At 39.0% G+C, this 21,823-nt stretch overlaps 1 protein-coding gene across 2 annotated transcripts in view; it reads left to right on the top strand.

The window, feature by feature from the left end:
* The window catches only part of tns1b (tensin 1b), a 196,481-nt gene that overhangs the window by 52,663 nt on the left and 121,995 nt on the right, over positions 1 to 21,823 (top strand). The window contains exon 1 of one of the 2 annotated variants that reach the window (XM_059342441.1): positions 16,795 to 17,030. The exons of the other annotated variant lie outside the window; for it this stretch is intronic. Within the exon in view, the coding sequence (XP_059198424.1) occupies positions 17,010 to 17,030 (21 nt within the window). The 5' untranslated portion in view covers positions 16,795 to 17,009. Of the gene's footprint in view, positions 1 to 16,794; positions 17,031 to 21,823 lie in introns of those variants that run through there. 2 annotated transcript variants of the gene reach the window in all.

Below are 21,823 nucleotides of genomic sequence, written 5' to 3'. Positions count from 1 at the left end.
ACATAGCAAACCAGCTAATATTACTTACAAGTCCAACTGCAAGAAGGCCAGCTCGGTGTCTGTCTGTAGCCTTTTATTCTAAAAGCCAGTGTGTCGAAACTTTGCTTACACAGCCAAACATCAAGCAAGTGCAACAACACAAGACATAGCAAACCAGCTAATATTACTTACAAGTCCAACTGCAAGAACACCAGCTCATTGTCTGTCTGCAGCCTTTTATTCTAAAAGCCAGTGTGTCGAAACTTTGCTTACACAGCCAAACATCAAGCAAGTGCAACAACACAAGACATAGCAAACCAGCTAATATTACTTACAAGTCCAATTGCAAGAAGGCTAGCTCGGTGTCTGTTTGCAGCCTTTTATTCTAAAAGCCAGTGTGTCGAAAACTTTGCTTACACAGCCAAACATCAAGCAAGTGCAACAACACAAGACATAGCAAACCAGCTAATATTACTTACAGGTCCAACTGCAAGAAGGCCAGCTCAGTGTCTGTTTGCAGCCTTTTATTCTCAGTCTGAGATTTACTCTTGTCTCTTGTCTGCTTTTTATTTTCCTCCGTTCTGGTCCAATCCCTGGCCAGCACAACCCAGCCTCCACTCCAGTCTGATCACAGAAGCCTAGTTTGTAGTACAAATAAACATTTAGTCGACAGTAGTTGTGGGTAATTTATTTATGCATGATGCCCCAAGATGACTCAGTCATGGAAAAAATGATTAGACAACCTTTGTTTTCTTCATTTTCTTGTTCATTTTAATGCCTGGTACAACTAAAAGTACATTTGTTTTGACTGTATATGCCAAAATTACCTAAATAGAGGCTAAATATGTAGCAAAAACACAGCATGCAGCATTTAGTTTCTCCTCTATGTTCAAAGCAACCAACTCAATGTCTTGATGTACTGCAGAACAGAGTGAGATGTATGAGAAACGCTTGTTGATAATGTTTGAATTTCAGGGAAGTCACACATCACATTTGTGGGAGGAGATGTTAAAGGAGCCCAGAACATAGTCCCACTGTCTATATATACATAACTGAAAACTTTCCATCTCCAAAAATCACAGCAGCATTTCCTTTTCTAAACATTTCTGCTGAAACTGTCATAGCTTTGGCAGGAAGCAATTTGCTAACAAGCCTGAGATGAAAAACAAGGGAGTGACCAGGACAGGGTCAAGCCTGATCACTATCAGCACTCACTCAGGCCTGTCGGCTACATTTTTATGAATTATTTGTCTTTTAAAAACAGATAAAGCTCCTTTTTCTATGTTCTGTCAGTCATATATGAGCTTACATGTTTGGAATCCAAACTCTTAGCTGCTAGGACATTTCTCAAGTACACACTACAGTTATAAATCTCTGTCTGGAGATAAGACTAATATGTGGCCCATATTTAACCTGGCAAACAAATGGTCAGACCTGTGTGTGTGTGTGTGTGTGTGTGTGTGTGTGTGTGTGTGTGTGTGTGTGTGAACATGTGTGACCCCTCCACCCTTAGGTGTGTTTGCTGTCAACTGGATGTGAAAAATGCTGTAAATCTCGTCAGTAACATTTCTCTCCCAGGTGATGACAGGAGAGAGCGTCTTAGATCAGCCTGGGAGTTGAGACAGGAGGGATTTCAAGGTCAATTTTCCCAAATCCTTTTGAGCGGAATATCTGACCTGTTAAGTTCACTATCGTAGATTTTTTGTTAAAGGTGGGGGAAAAAAATCAATACAGCATAGTATCCCCATGTTTTGCGTGGTGATGTCGGCCGGTTGGCAATATTTTTGCCAATTTTTTTTTTTTGGAGGCCGTAGTGGGCTCACTTTTAGGAATATACTGGAGATACTGGTACCATATGAAACTAGAAGATCTAGGGCAGTGATCATCAACTGGCGGCCCGCGGGCTGAATCTGGCCCGCCGAACTGTCCAATCCTGCCCGTGACTGGATTCCAAAATTGTAAATCAAGGAGAAAATATCATGTGGTCCGCACTATTAAAGCAACTGAAAACAGCAACGACAACTGAGACTCTTAACTATCAGTAATCCCCACCATATATGACTCTATTTAATGAGGACAAACTCGCTGCACTGTTTAAATGAACATTTATTGTTTCACACAGTACTTGTTTTTGTTTGGGTTTTTTTTAACGTAACTTTTCCTCATGCCATTACGTAACATGGTTGGTTTTTATTTCAAAGTCTCATCAACAAGCTTCAGACTAGACTCCTCAGTACAGAAAAAAAAGGAAAACCAACTGGCATAACTTAAAATAGCATGGTATCAGAACAGAACAGGTCACAAATAATGATTGCACATGAAATAAAACGTGACTCATAAAGGCTAAAAATGCCTTCAGTTTTGTAATGACATGAAAAAATATGAACAATAAATAAACATTAAATAATAATGTTATGCCAAAATGTGTTCTTTATTTCATTTTATTTGAGGGTCCGGCCCCCAAGGTGACTGTCCAGTAAAATTCAGGCCCTCCGACAAATGTAGTTGGTGACCCCTGATCTAGGGAATCTAAAAAAATTAAAACAGTACAGCTTACATTTTTTGAGAGTTTGATAAAATGCTGCAGTTGTTTTCATCCATACATGTTTGATATCAGTTCAGTTCAGTTTGACTGAATACTTTGTTGGTCAGTCTGTGGGTTTGACTCATTGATTCCAGTGGCGGCTGTGTACGATTGTTTCCCACTCATTTGATCCAAACATTTAGGAAAACTCCAGAACTGGGAAAAAAAAGTACAAAAGACAGGTACTAAGTTCTGTTTTGTAGTTATGTTATAGCGTCCTCAAAAATCGTAACACCTAAAAACGAGACTCAAGTTTATGCATTTATTTTAAATAAAATCAACGTTAATACATTGTAGAGAAAGAAAACAACTGTGAGAAGTGAGATGAATAGACTGATAATTTTCTCTTATTTGACAAAACAATTCTTGATTGAATTTAATTTTGTGGACACAAAATGCAGTTAAACAGTTAAATCACAACATATTGTATCGCAAATACTCACCATATCACAAAATGCTTAAAATGGCAATAATTTTGTATTGTGACTCAAGTATTGGGAAAAAATTGTATCGTGGGGCCGGTACACTGATTCACACTTCTATTTTTTGTTCACCATGCAGTTGCAGCTATGGATCTATGGAGAGCTATGGATAATCCTGCACTGTATTTATACACTGAGGTGAACCCGACCCTCTAATCCCTCACAAATTAATGACATTGTCTTTCTGTTTTGTGCAGTTGAAACAATTTCCCCTCTCAGTCTGACAATCAGTATAAACATTATGTAAAAAAAAAAAAAATCTGCTCCTTAGTTGTGGTCTATGGTTTTTGTTGTTTATAGCAGCAACACTCACTCTCCTCTCTTTCATTCTCCAGCTCTTTCTGCCCAGTTTTCACTCCCTTTATTTACAGGCTTTATGCTGAGTCGGCTCTTATTATGTTATTTTTTTATTGATTTAAAGTTTACAATGGGACAAAGTAGCTCCTGTCATACTTTGGCATCATGTTTGTTGGGCTGATCTTCGTGAATAATGCTGGGTAAATGTGGACTGTAGAGGTCGATTTATGCTGAACTGTGTCGTCACTTATATCAGCTATTCTCAACCTTGGGGTCGGGACCCCAATTGGGGTCGCGAGATGATTTCTGGGGGTCGCCAAATCATTTTGGAAGTCAGCTCTGTCTCCACTGTGTTAAAGTGTTCATGTGTTAATGTGTATTAGTCTTTTTGGTCACCTAATGTCTTTTTTTGGGTAATTTTGTGTTTTTTTGTCATGTTGTGTCTTATTTGGTCATTTTGTGTCTTTTTTTGATCATTTTCTAGTCAATTTGTGTCTTTTTTGGTCATTTTGTTTCCTTTTTTGGGGCATTTTGTGTCTTTTTTTAGTCATTTTGTGTCTTTTTTAGTCATTTTGAGTCTTTTTTGGTAATTTTGTTTCCTTTTTTTGGTCATTTTGTTTCCTTTTTGGGTGATCTGAACTGTGCGTGTGAGATTCTGTTCAGTGAGTGGGGGTCGCGGAAACCATGCATGTTAAATTGGGGGTTGCGACTCAAAAAGGTTGAGAACCACTGACTTATATAACCCACTTAACGATAGAGTTGCGTGAATTTTCAGTTTTGTATCAGTGTCCGTAACAGCTACATTATAACTAACAATGTTGAAATAATAATAGAGATGCACTAAGCATCAGTGTTGGCAAGCATTTTAAGCATTTTGTGATATGGTGAGTATTGTGATACAATATATTGCGATTTAACTGTTAAACTACATTATATGTCCACAAAATAAATCAATAATTGTTTTGTCAAATAAGATAAAATTCTCAGTCTATTCATCTCACTTCAGTCTTTTTATTTCTCCACAATGAGAGTCAAACCCACAGACTGACCAACAAAGTATTCAGTCAAACTGAACTGAACTGATATCAAATATGTATGGACGACAACAACTGCAGCCTTTTATCAAACTTACAAAAACTTTAAGCTTCACCGCTCTGAATTTTTTTTGGATGAAGCATAAAAAAAAGCAGAAGTTTGCAGCGTTATTTCCACAACTTCCCGACACGATATCCTGACGCACATGGTTCCTATAGATTCTTTAGATCTTCTAGTTTTGTAACGCTAAATATGGATACTTGGCGGCCATGAACGATATAATAAAGCCATGCAAAATATTGCGATACGATGCTGTATCGATTTTTTCCCCCAACCTCTATAAGATGCTGAAAGGCTGTTTAATACATTTGGAAGATTGAATGTGTAAACAAAGTGAAATGAAAAGCTGAATGACTTTCAACAGATCAGTTAGTTTCTTCATTGTGTTTTTTCTCCATGTACATTGCAACAACAGCACCCTGTGAAAAACATTAAATGTCCCGTAAAAACAGAGAAACATGCAATACTATATAAAAAAATAATCAAAGGAAAACAAAATAGTTCACATTAATTAAAGTAGTAAACATAGGTATTTTCTTCATACAGAGAGAGAAAAAATATATTTTAGAGATATGATGAATGTTTCATTTCCTTACACCAAAAGGTAGAGTAAGTAACAACAAATACCCAAAAAAACCCCATCTGTGTCAGCTATCAGCCAAATGCTGTTTTTAACAGCCTAGAATTTCACAACTAATCCATCAATCAGTGTCAAATATATAAGGAATGCAGCCTGTTTAACCTCACCTACAGTATAAAGGTATACCTGTAATAAAAATTAAATAAGTGGCGTGGGAAAACCTGTATTGGAACATTCATTAATTATTAATATTTACAGCCACCAATAAACATATCTTTATTTCCATTTATTCTTAATTTATTGTTACTTTTTGGCATGCCCATATATTGCAGTTTATTGTTACCTATCAGCCTACACATACACTATATTATATGTCTGATAGGCTACAATCTGCTAAAATATGAGCCTCTCTAATACAGCGGTCGGGCTCTGCTGGGTTGGAAACACTTAAAGTCCGGACAAAGCCGAGGTGCTGAGTACAACCTATTAGATTTCACTGATCCTTCGTTGCCTGTCAAGTGTGTTTTGAGAAGGAAACTACCATGTTCCACTGTTAATGAGGAAGGAGGTCTGAGAAAGCAAAGTGGGAGAACATGAACACACTCTCGCTCCGCTCCGGAATGATGAAGCATTTGTTTTCATTTTTCACAGCTCCTGAAATTCTCCGAATGCGTGTTTGGAGAAAACTCCAGTGTTTCTTTGTGCTGGCTGGCCTCCACTGTGTGTTTTTGTTATTTCACATTTGTTATTTGTGACCCCTTCAGTGCATTTCATTGAGCACAACATGCTTCGGTCAGAGATCCGGTGCTTTCAGCCTGCTGACGGATATCTTTGTTTCTCTGTGCTGCTCAAGGTGGTTACTATTTTAATAACCCCGGTTCTACGGTTACTCTCAATCTGTTTACGCTGATGCTTTTGAATTAGATTATAAATCAAATCAATCATGTGTTTTTTCACCTGCACACATAAATTTTCTCTGTTCCTGGAAGTTTCTGGATAAAACTCCGTACCACTGTGTTTAAACAAACATTCATTCTGGCACTGTGTGCATGTCAGTGGCAATCATTTCCTGACATTTTTAACATTTCTGGCTGATCATCTGGAGACTGAGGGTTCTTGGCGAGGCTGAGAATAAGGCAGACCATCTATCTCTTATTATTTATTGTCTCCAAGTCCGTGACACATCCAAACACCTGTATTCACGTTTCTGAGAGGGAACATCGGCTGTGCAGCTGGCCTTCCACCTCACCTGCTGAATGCAGCTTGGATTTATAGCTGTGGACGGGTGCAGTAGCTGTCTGCTCACCAGTGAGAGTCTTTAAAGTGACTTCTATACTTCAACAACAAGACAGGGCTTTATGCCTACAGTCCAAAAACATACTTTTAATCAACATGATGTAAAACAGGAAGAAGCAGCAAATCTTCATGTCTGAGAAGCTGGAACCAGCAAATGTTTGGAGCCATTGTAGCGGCGTGGCGCTGGGTGGCAATGTCCGCCTCTTGGTATTGGTGGAATGTAACTAAGTACATTTACTCAAGTACTCAAAACCCACCTTTTCAAAATAGCTTACAATACCTGAACTCATAATCTCTCATCTCTGTTTAGTTGTTTTCTTCTGTATTTTGTGTTTGTGTGTGTCTAATTTCCTGTCATGTTAAGCGACTTTGAGTACCTTTAAAAGCGCTATAAAAATTTAATGTATTATTATTATTATTATTATTATTATTACTGTACTTAAGTACAATTTTGAGGTACTTCCATTTAAAAAAAAAAAACAATCTGAGTGGGCCCATTTTGCATAACAAGTACTTTAACTTTTGATACTTTAAGTACATTTTGATGCTGATACTTTTGTACTTTTACTTCAGTAAGTTTTGAATGCAGGACTTTTACTTGTAGTTGAGTAATTTCACAGTGTGGTAATAGTACTTTTACCTAAGTAAAGGACCCGAATACTTCTTCCACCACTAGTCTGTTGGTAGTGCTGTGTGGTCCATTGAAGCCCCTCCTGCTCATCCGGTTGTGAAATACATTTGTTAATTGGGAAATCATTTATGTTTTGTGTTGTGTGTGTGTATGAATATATTTTTTTTACTCTCACACAAAAGTAGGCAGTCCGTGCCCTAGAGGTTAGAGAATTGGGCTTGTAATCTCTGGTACGAATCTGAGGACTGACAGGTCAAGGACAGAAGTGCCCATGAGCAAGGCAACCCTCCAGTGCTCCCCAGGCACCTTAGCATGGTGTGTTCACTGGTGTGTGAAGGATGCAGAGGACAGATTCACTGCTCGCTGTTTGTGTGTGTGTGCAAAACTGAATCTTAATCTAATCTTCGTCACCTAATGGTGGTATATTTGTAATCTGTTTTTCTGATTTTCCTGGTGGCCCCTGATTGTTGACAGAAATGTTGCCAAATTTGGAGATTTTTAAGGTGGCTTTAACATGGATTATACAGATAAAAAGTTAGCTTTAACTTTTGCTTGGTCTGTCATAGTGCTGAGATTTTTCCTCAATATTCATACTATTTTCTGGCTAATAGTTGTGTGTGTCTTTCCCAGAAGTATAGAAATGGTAATGTTTGATTGAGACTTTTGATGGTAGGGAAAAGATGCTGTACGACATTACAATTTACACTGGAGAGCCAAACATTGCCATGTCAACCAATATTGCCATAGGATCTATATGCGGTTTCCATATTTTAAAAAGTCTTGACCTGTACATGATGTTATGTTGTCATAGATTTTATCTAATGGAATGTGTCTGGCGATTTCATTTAACCGATGCGATAAAGTAGCCGGGTAATCAGATTTCCAGTGGATTGCCATGCACTTCCTTACAGCCATCAAAGCAAGGTCAATATATTAATTCCAAGGGTCCATACTGCCCGTGCCAAGAAGGCTCCAGCAAGAGGATTATGTCAATAACGAAATTCCAATGCACATGATAACAATAATAAATGGTGTTTTTCAACCAACCTGGCAACACTGCAGTAACTAGAAGGCTATTAGTTTCACTGGTTTCTCCCAGTCAGTAAGATTACAGGAATGTCTGTAGTAATAGGCTACATATTTGTAAATGCAGGTACATTTAATCAAGCTAACAATATAAGGTTATTGTCTACTGGCAGTCCCGAGGACTTTTTGCTGCCAGCGCTTTGCCCATGAGGCTGGTTGCAACAGAGCTTGTGAACTATGGGACGGACTGCCAGTAAATTTAGTAAAAACATTCACGTTCATTACTTTGGTGATTCCTTCACTTTCCCAAGTACATCTTTTAGTATATGACTAAATTCCTGGTAAACAAGAAACAATTCCATCAGTCTCAGATGTCCTTTGTTAAGTTAACACTTTCTCTTCTTAGAATTAATGATTAAAAAAATGAATTGGCCATCCAAATTTGTTGTTGAATAATTTCGTGTCGATCAACAAATTGATCTCACTTACTCACTAACTTACTCAGTACTAGCACCACTACTTGAAAACTACTGAAAGTGAACCAAGTTTTAAAGAGCAAAGGTGCAAAGTCGGACTAAAAGTCTTTTTTGCCCTCAGACTATTCTGTCTCATCTTATTTCAGGAGCAGCTGTCAAGATCATTTGGCATGATTCACCTCATCCTCTGTTCCAGTCACTTCCTATAGATAGCTCCGGCGCTGCAGGGCTGATTTATCACACTGGCATTAATTGGAAGCTTTGGAAGCTGTGTCACTGTGTGACTTAATAATGTAGCTTTGGCACAGGCAGAAGAGATTTCAGTTTTGTGCTTATCCTAGCAGAGTACTATGAATACCTGCTGTTGGAGGTTGGTTTAAAGGCCCCATATTGCAGGTGCTATTTAAATACTGTGAAAGTGTCAAAATGAGCCATCAGGGATTCTGCAAGATTGTGATGTCACAACAAATGTAGTAAAAAAGTAATAGCAGTAGTAGTAGAAAGTGGCAAAAACAATACCGTTATAGTCAAGACCCAGAAACACTGACCAATCAGAGCAGAAGTGGGGTCTTTAGAGACTCAAAACAATTACAAAGAGACACAAAACAACCACCAAAACCAAAAGAACTATAAAGGGATGGAAAAAACAACCACAAAGCGTTATTTTACAAAAAAGCAGGTGCTGTTTAAATACTGTGAAAGTAGCAAAATAAGCCGTCAGGGATTCCGTAACATTGTGATGTCACAAAAAATCTAGTAGAAAACTAGTAGTAGGAGTAGAAAGTGGCACAACAGTACTGTTACAGTCATTCCCCGGCTGCAATGATGGTGCAGATACACTAAAATCTGCACATGCAGAACACCCGAAAAGGAGAAGGAGAAGGAGTGGAGCATTTAAGAGTGTATGAGACAGTATGAGAAAAAAAATAATGTTTTTTTTTTTTTTTTTTTTAACATTAAAGCATTTAAACATGTTCTAGTAGAAACCTAAAGAGAACCTGACTTAACTTTTATTTTCTAGTCAGGAAACTCCTCCCAGATTAAATTCAACTTATGTTTATTCCTCAGACCTTTGTAAGACTTACCCAAACTCGTAATAAAACATATTTAATGCACCAATTTTAAAGGTATCGTTCCCCTCCTCAGAAAGTGTGATCATGTCAATTATACAGCCCAATTAAAAAACAACAACTGTACTGTGGATATTTTTTCATGCTAATGCTTCATGCTAATGTTTGCACGTGTGCAATGTGGAACTTATGTAGCCACATAGCTAACTGCCTGATAGATAATTCATGCCAGAGAGTGAGATAAAACAGCCATTAATAATAAGAACACACAACACATTGTTCCTTTGACTGTAAGTACAGAAGACATTACATAACCCCAAGTGAAGTTTCAAAGATTTTTGTGTGGTATTGAATCCCAGTAACAACATTAACAACTTCCTTCCTTTTCTATGCGGCGGTGGCTCTGCAGATAGTGAGTAATGGGAGTTCAGTAAGAGGGGGAACAGCAGAGTGCGGCTGAACTCCACTGAGGAAAACATGTGAAAGTCATATCGCTGTGACAAACGGAAGGCTTAGAACGAGTGAGGGCGAACATGAAATGGATGCGGTGGCGTTATGGTCAGAATATTCCCTTTGGGTCCTTGCCATGGTGTCTGTATGTACTGTATTTTTGAGGTAAGCAGCTCATAGTCTGATCAAATACTGAGCCAGCCAACAGCTCTGAGGCTAATTGAATTAGCAGTCACAGGACAGAACTCATGCTCACTACTCTGTCCTCGTCCTTAGGACCGCAAAGGAACAACAACAACACAAGCACGGGATAAATCATATGGCCTCTAATTTGAGAAATTATGTTTCCGATTTTAGCTTTGTCATAACTTTCAGTTAGCTTCATATCGTTAGGAACAGAATGTTTCAATGTCTTAATATATGTATGTTTATATTATATATTAATATATATCTCATATGATACTGTGAAATGTTGGTAATGCAGTCCCAGTAAACAGTGAGACCACTTCAAAGCTGCATTAATTTTGCATTTTATTCAATTTTCTTTTGCCAATGTGGGAGCAGTGAAACAAGCTGTTAACTCAACATGGACATATTTCTGTCTTATAGAGTTGTTACAGTTAACATTCACCTTCAAAATGTTAACCAGGAAGAGACTGAGACTGAGAGAAAAGAGACACAAAAAGACCACAAACAGTCTCACAATGACTATGAAAAGGGGCAAAACAACCACAGAGAGACTTAAAATAATAACATAGCGACACAAAACAGCTACAAAGAGATGCAAAAGTTCCACAAAAAGACATAAAACAACTGATAAAAGGAGCAAGTCGACTACACAGTAACACAAAATGCCCCAAGGAGAAACAATAAAACCACAGAGACAAAACACAATACAAATACAAAACAAATACAAAGGGAAAAAATCCCACAGAAACATCTAACAACTACAAAGAGACTCAAAACAACTACAAAGAGATGCAAAGAGACTACAAATAGACTCAAAACGACTACAAAGAGACTCAAAACAACTACAAATTGATGCAAAAGGACTACAAATAGACTCAAAACGACTACAAAGAGACTCAAAACAACTACAAATTGATGCAAAAGGACTACAAATAGATTCAAAATGACTACAAAGAGACTCAAAACAACTACAAATTGAAGCAAAAGGACTACAAATAGATTCAAAACGACTACAAAGAGACTCAAAACAACTACAAAGAGATGCAAAAGGACTACAAATAGACTCAAAACGACTACAAAGAGACTCAAAACAACTACAAATTGATGCAAAAGGACTACAAATAGATTCAAAACGACTACAAAGAGACTCAAAACAACTACAAAGAGATGCAGAGGGATGACAAAGAGACACAGAACAACAACAAAAGACTCAAATTTACTACAATGACACTCAAAACTACTATAAAGAGATGAAAAAGGACACAAAGACACACAAAAGAAGTACAACGATAGCCAAAACAACGACAGAGAGCAACACAAAACTATAAGTTGATCATAAAGAGAATAAATAAACATACAGACGTGAAACACCTACAAAGAGACACAAAAAAACAACACAAAGGGGCAAAACACTGTAAAATGTCTTGCTCCTATGCAGGAGAGGTGGTCTGGCCTTTGGCATGTCTTTGCCCAGGGGCCCATTGTGTCATAATCCGCCCATGTGGAGACTTAACCCAAACAATAGAGTTGGTGGTAATTCTTTGTGGTTTTGTGGAGTGACACATCGTTCACATTACACATACTAATTATCCATTGTTAACAAAATATTGACATTGTACTTTGACACTGTAAACAAAAGAGGCTGTTGCTGTTGTCGACTTCAGCTCAATATCGAGCCTAATAGTGACGACTGTGGCTGCGAAAGCTCACTGATCTGTGAACTTCATGAAAACTGAAAACAATCATCTGTCAGCTCTCCTCGTCCCTGTTTCTGCGAGTGAATGGCTTACACAAGGAGCTGTGGCTTAGGGCCATGTATTTTGTAACTGCATGGTAGTGACATGTGCATAGATACAGCAGAGAAAACAAACAGGAACGCCCAGACTTTAACATGATGGAGTAATCAAGAGTTGCTGGAAAGAATGTCAACAATGAGCCAAGTGCATGCAGGAGACAGTGAGGGAATCAGTGAGGGGAATGACTTCTGGAGCATGTCGTTGCATAAATTACATTCGATTTCATTTAACAAAAGTCGTTAAAACCTTTATTTTTCTGAGGAACAGTTGCTGACCGTGCATCCTCTATTCCAGCATGGCTAATCTCCCCTGACCACTACAACAGCTGCGGGTGAAATGACTCGCTGCAAGGAGCTCTGAGACTTTTTTGTTCAAGCTCCCCACGCCTATATCTTCAGTCTGTGATTTGATTCAAAGTGACAACTTTTCCGTCCCATGCCCGCTTCCACTGTGTCTGAGCTCTTGCTGCCTAATCATGACCATCCAGGAGAAAAATCCATGTTAAATCTGGTCTGTGCGCTGCATGGGCGTTGGTGAAACGTTCCACTGGGCGCTGGGGGACAAGGATCTGCTCGGCTCTGCTGTTGCCTGGGAAAGCCTGAGTCAGACTCATGAAACTGGACCTCACCCAGACAGTCCTCTTGCTCCATGTCCCTCCCTTTCTTTCTGTCTTATGCTCTGTTTACCTTTTATTAACTGTTCCTCGGTAGGTCCCACTTTCTCAAGACTACTGTACTACTCAACAAGATCTCCAACCTAGACGACAGAATAGACCATTTGGCAATACCACCCAAAACAACATTTGTCAAAATGAGCGTTTCACGGCTCACGGTACCGCAGAACGGTTCGAGGTTGTGAAAAAGGCTGCAGTTTCTGTGAATTTAGGCTGCAAACCACTGACTTAGGTTTAGGGAAAAACTAATTCTGGTAAGGCGTTATAAAAGACAGTTTAAACAGTAAATAAATGTACGTAAATGCCAGATGTGAAGTTGTTATGAGGATGACGTGAGCCACGAAAGATACGTAGAAAAACTTAAGTCATTCACAAACCGTGATCCACTATGGAAGTAACATAAAAGACGTAAGTTAAATATAAAACATTTTACACAAACCGTGAGCAACGAAATTTACATGAAAAACATTAAGTAAAAAGTAATTTACCCGCGGGACACTAACCCTGTTCTCCTTGGTGAAAGTCCGCCATTTGTTGATAACGTCTGATAAGGTAAAATTGAATATACTGTCCCTCGCATTGCTCTACGGAAGGGCAAAATGTTTGTCCACTTCCTTTAAAATCTGAGAGTCAATCATATGCCAGGCATGTCACATCTACCAAAAGCCAAAAACTTACCTAAAACCTCCAGTACAGAGTGGACTTGTCAGTACAGAGAGATGAAACACACTGTAACACTGTATCAAATATTATTGTACCTTTCACAACCACTAAAACTGTGTTAAAAGCTAAAAAACAACATCAACAAGCTGGATGTTTCCTATAATTTGGAAAATTGATTTGACAAGACTGTCTGCAAACTGCAAGCTAAGGACGTGGCTGGATCGCACTGCTCTTTCACCGGTCAACCTAGCAGTGGTGAGGGGCAGAGAAAGGAAGTAAATAGATATAAGTGTCTGGTGGGGGACTTTAGAGTTAGGCACCAAAACCACTTGGTTAAGGTTAAGTTGTAAGGACAATGGTAGGCTTAAAAAATGCAACAATTGGAAAAAACTTTCAACAAAGGGATGCTAACATCGGTCTGTAGGTCCGCCTGGGTTAGTTGCCTACTCCCTCGCTGCCTGCCCAACAACAGACCTACAGGACTTTTAACATCAAATTGCTTCGACATTGAACCAAAAAATAACAACTTTTATATTAAAGCATCTGTGGCTTGCAGAAATGTCAAATTCCAAGATTATTTGCTGGTGACTTGGCTCATAATTGAATGCTCTAACTTACCTGGAATTACCAGAATCCTTTGATCTTTAAGGTAATAAAAAAGCAGGACACAGGAAATAAACCAGACCAAGAAAAACATATTAGCCTCAAATACAGACTGATAACCACCCCGTGCTATACAATTCCTGCTACGCATAATTGCATTGCAGTGAGTGTGGCAGCACAAAGCTCTGAGTACAGTACAGCAACAACCAAAAAAAAGGGGAATTTCCCCTTTCAGCCTGGTCCCTACATTAAAGGTTTGCATCTCACATAAACAAGCATGTTGTTTTGTTACCTGAAACCATATGTCTCCTCTGTGGCAGCCCTCCCTTCCTTCCTGGCCCTTGTCATTAATAGTGAATTAAATAAAGCTTACTGAGCCGACATCTGGTGAACACTGCTTCAGCTAAAGGTGTTACTTTTAGAAGTCGTTTCCGTGTAATTACTTTAGAACAACATCAAAGACAGTGGCCATTCTTTCCATGTTGTGGCCTCATACATAATGTGCTACAAATTTGTACCTAGCATTCTTCAGTAATGTCCCTTTGTCTGCTACTGGATAATAGCTGGTGAGGCTGAGGAAATTAATTAAAATGCCAGAGCGACTGACTAGCACCATGATTCCAGGTGAGATTAAGCCAGTCTTCCTAAACTGATCAGTGTTTATGTAATAACAATGGACAATCACAGTCTTTGTAATTCTCCTGAGAAATTTTTTGGCTTTTAATGTCTTTTTTGGTGTAACAGGTCATGGTTTTACTGATTATATTGAGTCGCAGCCATAGACTGTGAAAAAAAAATGGATGGAGCCACCGTTACGTCATCTATTTGTTTGTCAAATATTTTTTTTGAAGCCTCTAGTTTTGCATTTTGGCAGTTGCCATCTCGTTTTTTTGGTAAATATTTGGACCAACCTCCCGGTCTGAGCAGTGAAGCATACTCCTAAGTGCCTTAAGCCTGCATTCTTTCAAAAGTCCAGCAGGGGGCGACACCATTGGTTGCAAAAGAACTCAGGTCCTATCTATTTAAACTCAAAATAAGACGACTTCCCTATTGATTTATTACTTCAGAAAAAAATCTTGTAGCAAGATTATGGTCTCAAGTTTTAAGTCTTCTTCAAGACAATTTGATTTTAATTGTGTAAATAATGTTCCAATTTAGAAGAAAACTGATGATGAAGAAGCTTATGATTTGGGACGTGGTTACCTTTTGACTGACAGGTCGCTAACATGGCAAAATAAGCAAAACAATGCATATCCACAGCACTGTGGACATCTAAATAGTCGTGAACTTATTCGCCTTGTTTTTGTCTCAAAACTTTGGCCGTGTGTTTTCAGTTCATGAGTGTTTATTTGAACATTTTGTTCATGTAAAAATGTCTTTTTCTGTGTTTGGTTGTACAAAAAGACACTCCAAGGAGTTGGCTGTTTATTTTTTCTGGTAATAACGTACATTTTGTATAAATTTTTAGATACACCCGTCCTCGTGCCAAATATGGTCTCTCCCGAATTAAAAAAACAAAGATGTTGATGTACGTAAAACAAAATGGCGACAGCCATAACAAACTTGATGCTTCAAAAGGGTAGTGCACAAACCAATTAGTTTTGTCACAGTGACTATGTCCTTTGTTTATAATAATATTTCTGCATTTTATCAGACCGAATGGATCTAGCTCTGATAGTAAATTTAGTCTTTTTTGTTACAGTTGCAGTCAATAAAGTTCTGCAGTGTAAGAAAGTCAAGAATTTTACTTTGATGTAAATCAGCAGACATCAATTTGACAAAAATGAATACATGTCTAAAGGAAAATGGTCTTGCATAAATTCCAGGTTAAATATAATAATAAACATGTGTGTATTCCTTTGTTATTCCATAAGAATTCATTTAAAGGGACAGTATCAATTAGTGATCAGCAGCTGTCTCAACTGGCTTACTGTATTGTACTGTACAATGTTTTGCATGTCCAGGTTTTAAAGTTCATGTTCATATCTCATTATGTCAGCATATTGAGAAACAGTTGAACTCTTGGAATGGAATCTACATGATTTATTGGCGTAGTGGATTGAACGACACGCTGAGCTGGTGACTGATAAGAATGTATCTCCACACCGCTGTTGACACTGTGTGACTTTGGAGTTGCCGTGAAGTCAATGGATTCATTCATGGTACAGTACTTTCTCTCTGGTTGCAGCTGTAGAGTGAGTGTGTGAGTATCTGTGTGTGTGTGTGTGTGTGTGTGAGAAAGGGAGAGAGAGAGGGAAAGTCAGAGAGAAAGAGAGAGAGGGAAAGGGAAAGGGACAGAAAAAAAAGACGAGTGGAGGGGGGCAACTCATATTTAACCTGTAACTTGAGAAGCTGATAACAAGGAGCGAATGAAGAATGAGCTTGTGAGGAAGGTGTGTGCGTGTGTGTGTGTGTGTGTGTGTGTGCGTGTGTAAAACAGAGACAGTGAGACAGAGGAAGAAAAGAGCTGTGCTTTTGTTTCCCGTGCTCATGTCCCGTTCCCCGCTGATCTTCCTGGGAAATTCAGTTCAATATTTTTTCTCCCTTCTCGTTACTCATGTGTCTCCCTGTTTGGGAGGAGGGTGAAAATGGACTGAACAAGAGGGAGGAGAAAAAGCCAGGCAGGGGAAAGAGAGGGAAATAGCTCCAGCCTTGTAGCCAGACTTTGCCTGCTTATTCAGCGCCGAGTGCTGCACTGCGCCGTTTCCAGTTGTGGGATGTTAAGATTTGCCTTTGGCTGCACTTCTCCCCACTCTTGCGCTCACATAAAGACTCTTTAGACATTTTTATGCTCATTTTCTTGGAGGAGGAGTGAGAGAGGGAGAGACTAGCCAGACCTATTAGCCCGGAGCCTGAAACACATACACACACACACACACACACCAACTCTCTCTCTCTCTCTCTCTCTCTGACACACACACTTGTACACTCCTCCAGCTCTGCGCTGCACCAAGGTAACTGAGTAGATTTAGCTTTAGCCATCTGGTCGGAGCGCAGGGAAAACCTCTCTGCTGCACGGAGGGGAGGAAAGGGAAAGGACGATGCAGCACTAAAACACAGCTGGACAGAGAAAACCAAAGAGTGAAAGAGAGACCGACACACACACACACTGAGACAGGATGGCCACCGCAGTGTTTCAGGTAAGGAGTGTGGTCGGAAGAGGGGGATAAGAGCTGCTGCCTGTCTGGTATTGGAGCGCCCGGCTGTCCCAAGTGTTGGCTGTGCTGTGCTCTGTTTCACAGCACACCCTCCGCATTATGGATTTGCTTTATTTGATAGGGAGAAAGAGAAAAGTGCTCTCAGATGTATGTTTCTTTTAGCCATGTATATAACCTGGCATGGATGCAGTATAGTTTATGTACTGTTATTGCATGTGTATTTATACAGAAGATGTACAGTGTTATGTACATTTATATGGATATGGGTCTGAAAAAAAGTGATTACAGTTATTTTATGTGTCTGTGTGACTGCACAGTACAGTGCACTGCTTCTTCCCCTGTAGCTGGTATGGATGACAGGAATGTTTGTAAATGAGAACGTAAGAGAGAGAAAGACAGATCGGAATTTGTGTTTGTTGTATCACTGTAGATGTTGTTTGTGTGCATGTAATGTACAGCACTGGTTGTTTCTGGACTGCTTGTGTCTGTGTGTGGTCTCCTTGGCTTACCATGTTTTGTGGTTGGTGGCCCATGGTCATGAATGGAATGACAGTGGTGGCGTATGTCCTCTTCTCTTCTCTTCTCTTCTCTTCTCTTCTACTTTCCACTTCTCCATGTGTACAGTATGTACATATCTGTCTGTACTAACGTAATCCTTTCTGACCCCGAGGTCAAAGCACAGAATTAAAAAAACAAACGGCCAACAACCATTTGTGGTTGAAAGTGATATTTCATAAATGAAAAATGTATTGTGTTCTCTATGAGAGAGAGAGAGAAAGTATTTGTTAGCCCTCTTCCATTGATTTCAGCGTTGGTGCGTTTGCAGCCATGAACTTAGCCGCAGTGTTTCACAATAGAAACCTTGCAGGAGTTGTTGCACAGAGAACATGGCCCCAGGCGTGACAAAAACCCAACAGCACTTTGGGAATTTTTGGCACGTAAAGAGTGAGTCACAATTGCCTCCAATTTGCTTCAAATTGGGGAGAAGGAGAATAAGGGCATAGTGTGAGAACATAGAACATATTCTTAAAAAGATTTGCAAGGTAGCACCGTAGGCTGACAACTGTGATTTCCCCCCTGTGTGTGTGTGTGTGTGTGTGTCTGGATCCTTAATGGATTCTTTTTTGTTTATGAGGCTGCCAACACACACTATACTATGTAAGATAAGCCTTCAATTTGTGTTTAATCTTCCAAATGCATGTTGCATTAATATACTGTAGTTCAATGGAGCTGTTGGAAGACAATAGCAGCCAAATGGTGGTTATACTGATTGTTATCTCAATGAACAGATAAATTATATATGAATGTAGAATCTGTAGGCAATGGGACAGGATTTTTTGAATGCATGTAAACAGTAGGCTGGTAAGACCATATCAGCACGTGAGCTCAAGATTCTTGATAGTCAGGCCTTTCCCCCATTCAACCTTATTTGGACTGCGCCATTGTCGACAACGCAACTGCTCAATCAGGGACTGCATTGTAGATTGTGATGTAAGATACAGGCTGCTGCTGCCAAACAGTAAAGGCGGCTCCCAGAGGAACCATGTGTGCATCCAAAAATGCAGTTATTACTAAAGAAGATGAAATAACAACCATTTAAAATGAACCAGAGTATGCACTTAGTGAGTTTGTTGGCCGCAGGGGCGACCAGTTGTACACTGTAAAAATAACCTGTTGTTTTTACGGTAAAAAAAACGGCTGCTGTGGTTGCCACAACTTTACCATAGTAAATACGGTGCAACTTTTTCTAATATTATGGTAAAAAGATATTGGCACTGTTGATTTCACATTTAAGATTGCCATTTTATTCCATATTTTACCTTATAAATAAAAAGTTTTTCCATCAAAAGAAATGCTGTTCTGCCATATAATTGACCAGAAAATACTTTATAAATGCAGCATAAATTAAAGATTTTAACATTAACCCTGTAAGACCCAGTGTTGCAGAATTACAACAATTTTGGTTATCCCCAAAAAACCTCAATTTAAAAAAAATTTTTTTTGGTCATTGGGTCCTATTGTTTGTACTCACAATGCGATTGGATCCATTGTATATAAGGCCCGCACTCAGGTCAAGAAGTCACAAGTACAGTGTGCACGTGTGTACATGGCAGCTTCATTAAATGCCCAGAAACCAACCAGTACTCTAATAATAGAGTATTGCAACTTTATTTAGGTCTCGAATCAAGATTTAGGACAATTTTTACCTTAGTGGTTTCAAAAAACAGAGGAAATTGTTCATGAAGCTTCATTTGCACATCACTGATGATCAGTGAAGGAGAACAGCTTCAAAGGTAGTGATGAAAAACTTCCTATACTGTAGTATGTAACATCAGATTTGCCGTCACTTGTTTAATGTGTGAGCCACACACTCTGTGGAACCCTTCCCTGTCAAACAGGAATATAAGGCAGCAGTGTCCTGTCCGGACAGCAGCATTACCCATGACTCCTGGTTGTGTGGGAATGGCGTACATCCACTGGCAGGGAGCCCGTGCCGGACTGGATTTCAGAGAAGACATTTTTCATCATTACCATCTGCCAGGGAAACAGTGCTCCAGTCAACCCCCCGTCCCTCCTTTAGGCAGCTCATGATAGATGCCTAACCACAGACACACACAACTGCACATGCAGCCAGGATGGGCACATAGGAAGGGTGGGCAGCTTGAGAAGGTGTGTGTTGAGTGACTATGGCTGTGTGTGTGTGAGTTTGTGGGATTAGGGATAAGGCAGTGGTCCATAGACCATATAAAACCACCAGCATGAATTCTCATGCTTCTCTGCTGACGTAATCCTTCCTTGGTGTGTGTGTGTGTGTGTTTCAGTCCTTGCAGACACAGCTGAACCTCTTACATTACTATGTATTGTAAAAGAGAGCATTTCACTGTAGTTTCTTTAGTGATTCTTGTCATTAATACAAAACAGCCTGACTGTGCAAAGGATGTGTGTTTGATCGATGTCTGTCTCAACTCCTGATATAAGACTAGACGCTTTGTTTCAATTCACTTCCCCGCATAAACCATGAGACGGATTGCTGGACTGTCTTAGTCAGACCTTTATTTCCTTCAGTATTTTTAATTTGCTTTACCAGTCTTTCCCCCTGTTCCATCATTCATCTCCTTCCCTCGTGTCTCTTCTCTCCATTCATCTAGATGGATGGATGGATGGATGGATAGATAGATAGATAGATTGACAGAAAACTTGGCATTGACCCTTGAATCAAGGGCATAAAGGTGCATCGAATATAAACAAATGAGATCACTCATGTCTGTAATTAATAAAAACATACTTCTAATGCATCATAATCTGCTTATTGCGCTGCATGATTAAAGTTATGAGCCCTCAAAAATATTCATAACGCTTTAAAACATCAATCATAACACATTCTAAAGCATTTAATAATGACTTAGAAGGTATAACTCAGTGGTATAATGCATTATAATGTGATTATAATGTTAGGCTAATCATAACCCTATGATATGATCAGAATTATGCATTATATTATTATTATTATTATTATCATCATTATTATGCATTATAATATATTTATAATGCATTATCATAACTGTTATAATGCATTGTAATGTGATTAAATGGTTAGGGTATGACACATTATATAAGTACTATGATATTTGACTCTTTAAGTCTTTAAAATGTGATTTATAATGTGCAATGGTTATTGTTATAGACATAAGCTTCATAGAAAGTGTTACCACAAGTTTAAACATAGTATAGTTTGTATACATGGCATAGGCTAAATCAATATATGGCTTGATACATGTCCCCCCTAATGTAATACAAATTATGTTATACTGTTGGAATTTCTTTTATGCCTAAAAAATGCTCTCTGCAGGACTGTAATGTCTGTGCAGCAGTTTATTTATACCCTTTGTCCTCTGGATTAAATGCTGGCACAAACTGTGAACCTGCAGTACATTAGCGACATAAATAATCTATAGCTGTGCCAAAGCATCATGCCTTACAGTTAGGCTTTTAGTATGATTAATAGTATCCAATGAAGGCACAGTAAAAGCTTCATGTTTTTCAAGGGCGTCATATAATGTTTCACTTATGGTTGTTACTTAGCAGGTCGTCTGGCGCATATGAGAAACTGCTGTCATAGGCCCAGAGGAAGGCGTTTAAAGAGTGTATGAAGGAACATATCCGGAGACTAATGTTGCAGTTAAATTGAACAGTGGACCCCTTTAGAATTTACTGCTTTGAGGCTGTAACACCTCAGCACCATGAAAACGTGACAAAGCCCACCAACTTGGACCAAAACATGCCTCATTCACCCAACTGATGTAATGCTCTCAGTCTGATTGTTGGTTTTATTTTGTTCTACCACTCAACAGACATGTACATCAAGTTAGGTTTCAGACTTTTATGGTCGAGAGACTTCGTTGGTTTCCACTCAAGAATAGCTCAACTTTAAATGAAACCACTTGCCCACAATCATTGTTTCTCCCCATTTGTCCTTCAGTGATAACTGGTGCCAGCATACTCAGACCAAAGCTTTCTGTAGACCCTCACAGTCTAATACCCCTTAAATAGAGGAACTTCTCATAATACCCCTAAAAACAGGAACATTATAGTGAAACATTTAATGACGGCTAATCGTTTAAATGACTCCATGCAATCAAGCTTAAAGCCTGGTATAATGGCCCTTTTTTAAACAGCGTTTGTACTTTCATAGTCAAGAAATGAGAAAAAAGGGTAAAAAAAAAGCCCATTCCCAGTCTTTGACATGGCTTTTTAGTTTGACAAGCGGCTTTACA

The sequence above is a fragment of the Centropristis striata genome, chromosome 10, assembly GCF_030273125.1.
Source record: "Centropristis striata isolate RG_2023a ecotype Rhode Island chromosome 10, C.striata_1.0, whole genome shotgun sequence".
Lineage (NCBI taxonomy): Eukaryota > Metazoa > Chordata > Actinopteri > Perciformes > Serranidae > Centropristis > Centropristis striata.
This window is presented reverse-complemented; position numbering and strand designations above follow the sequence as displayed.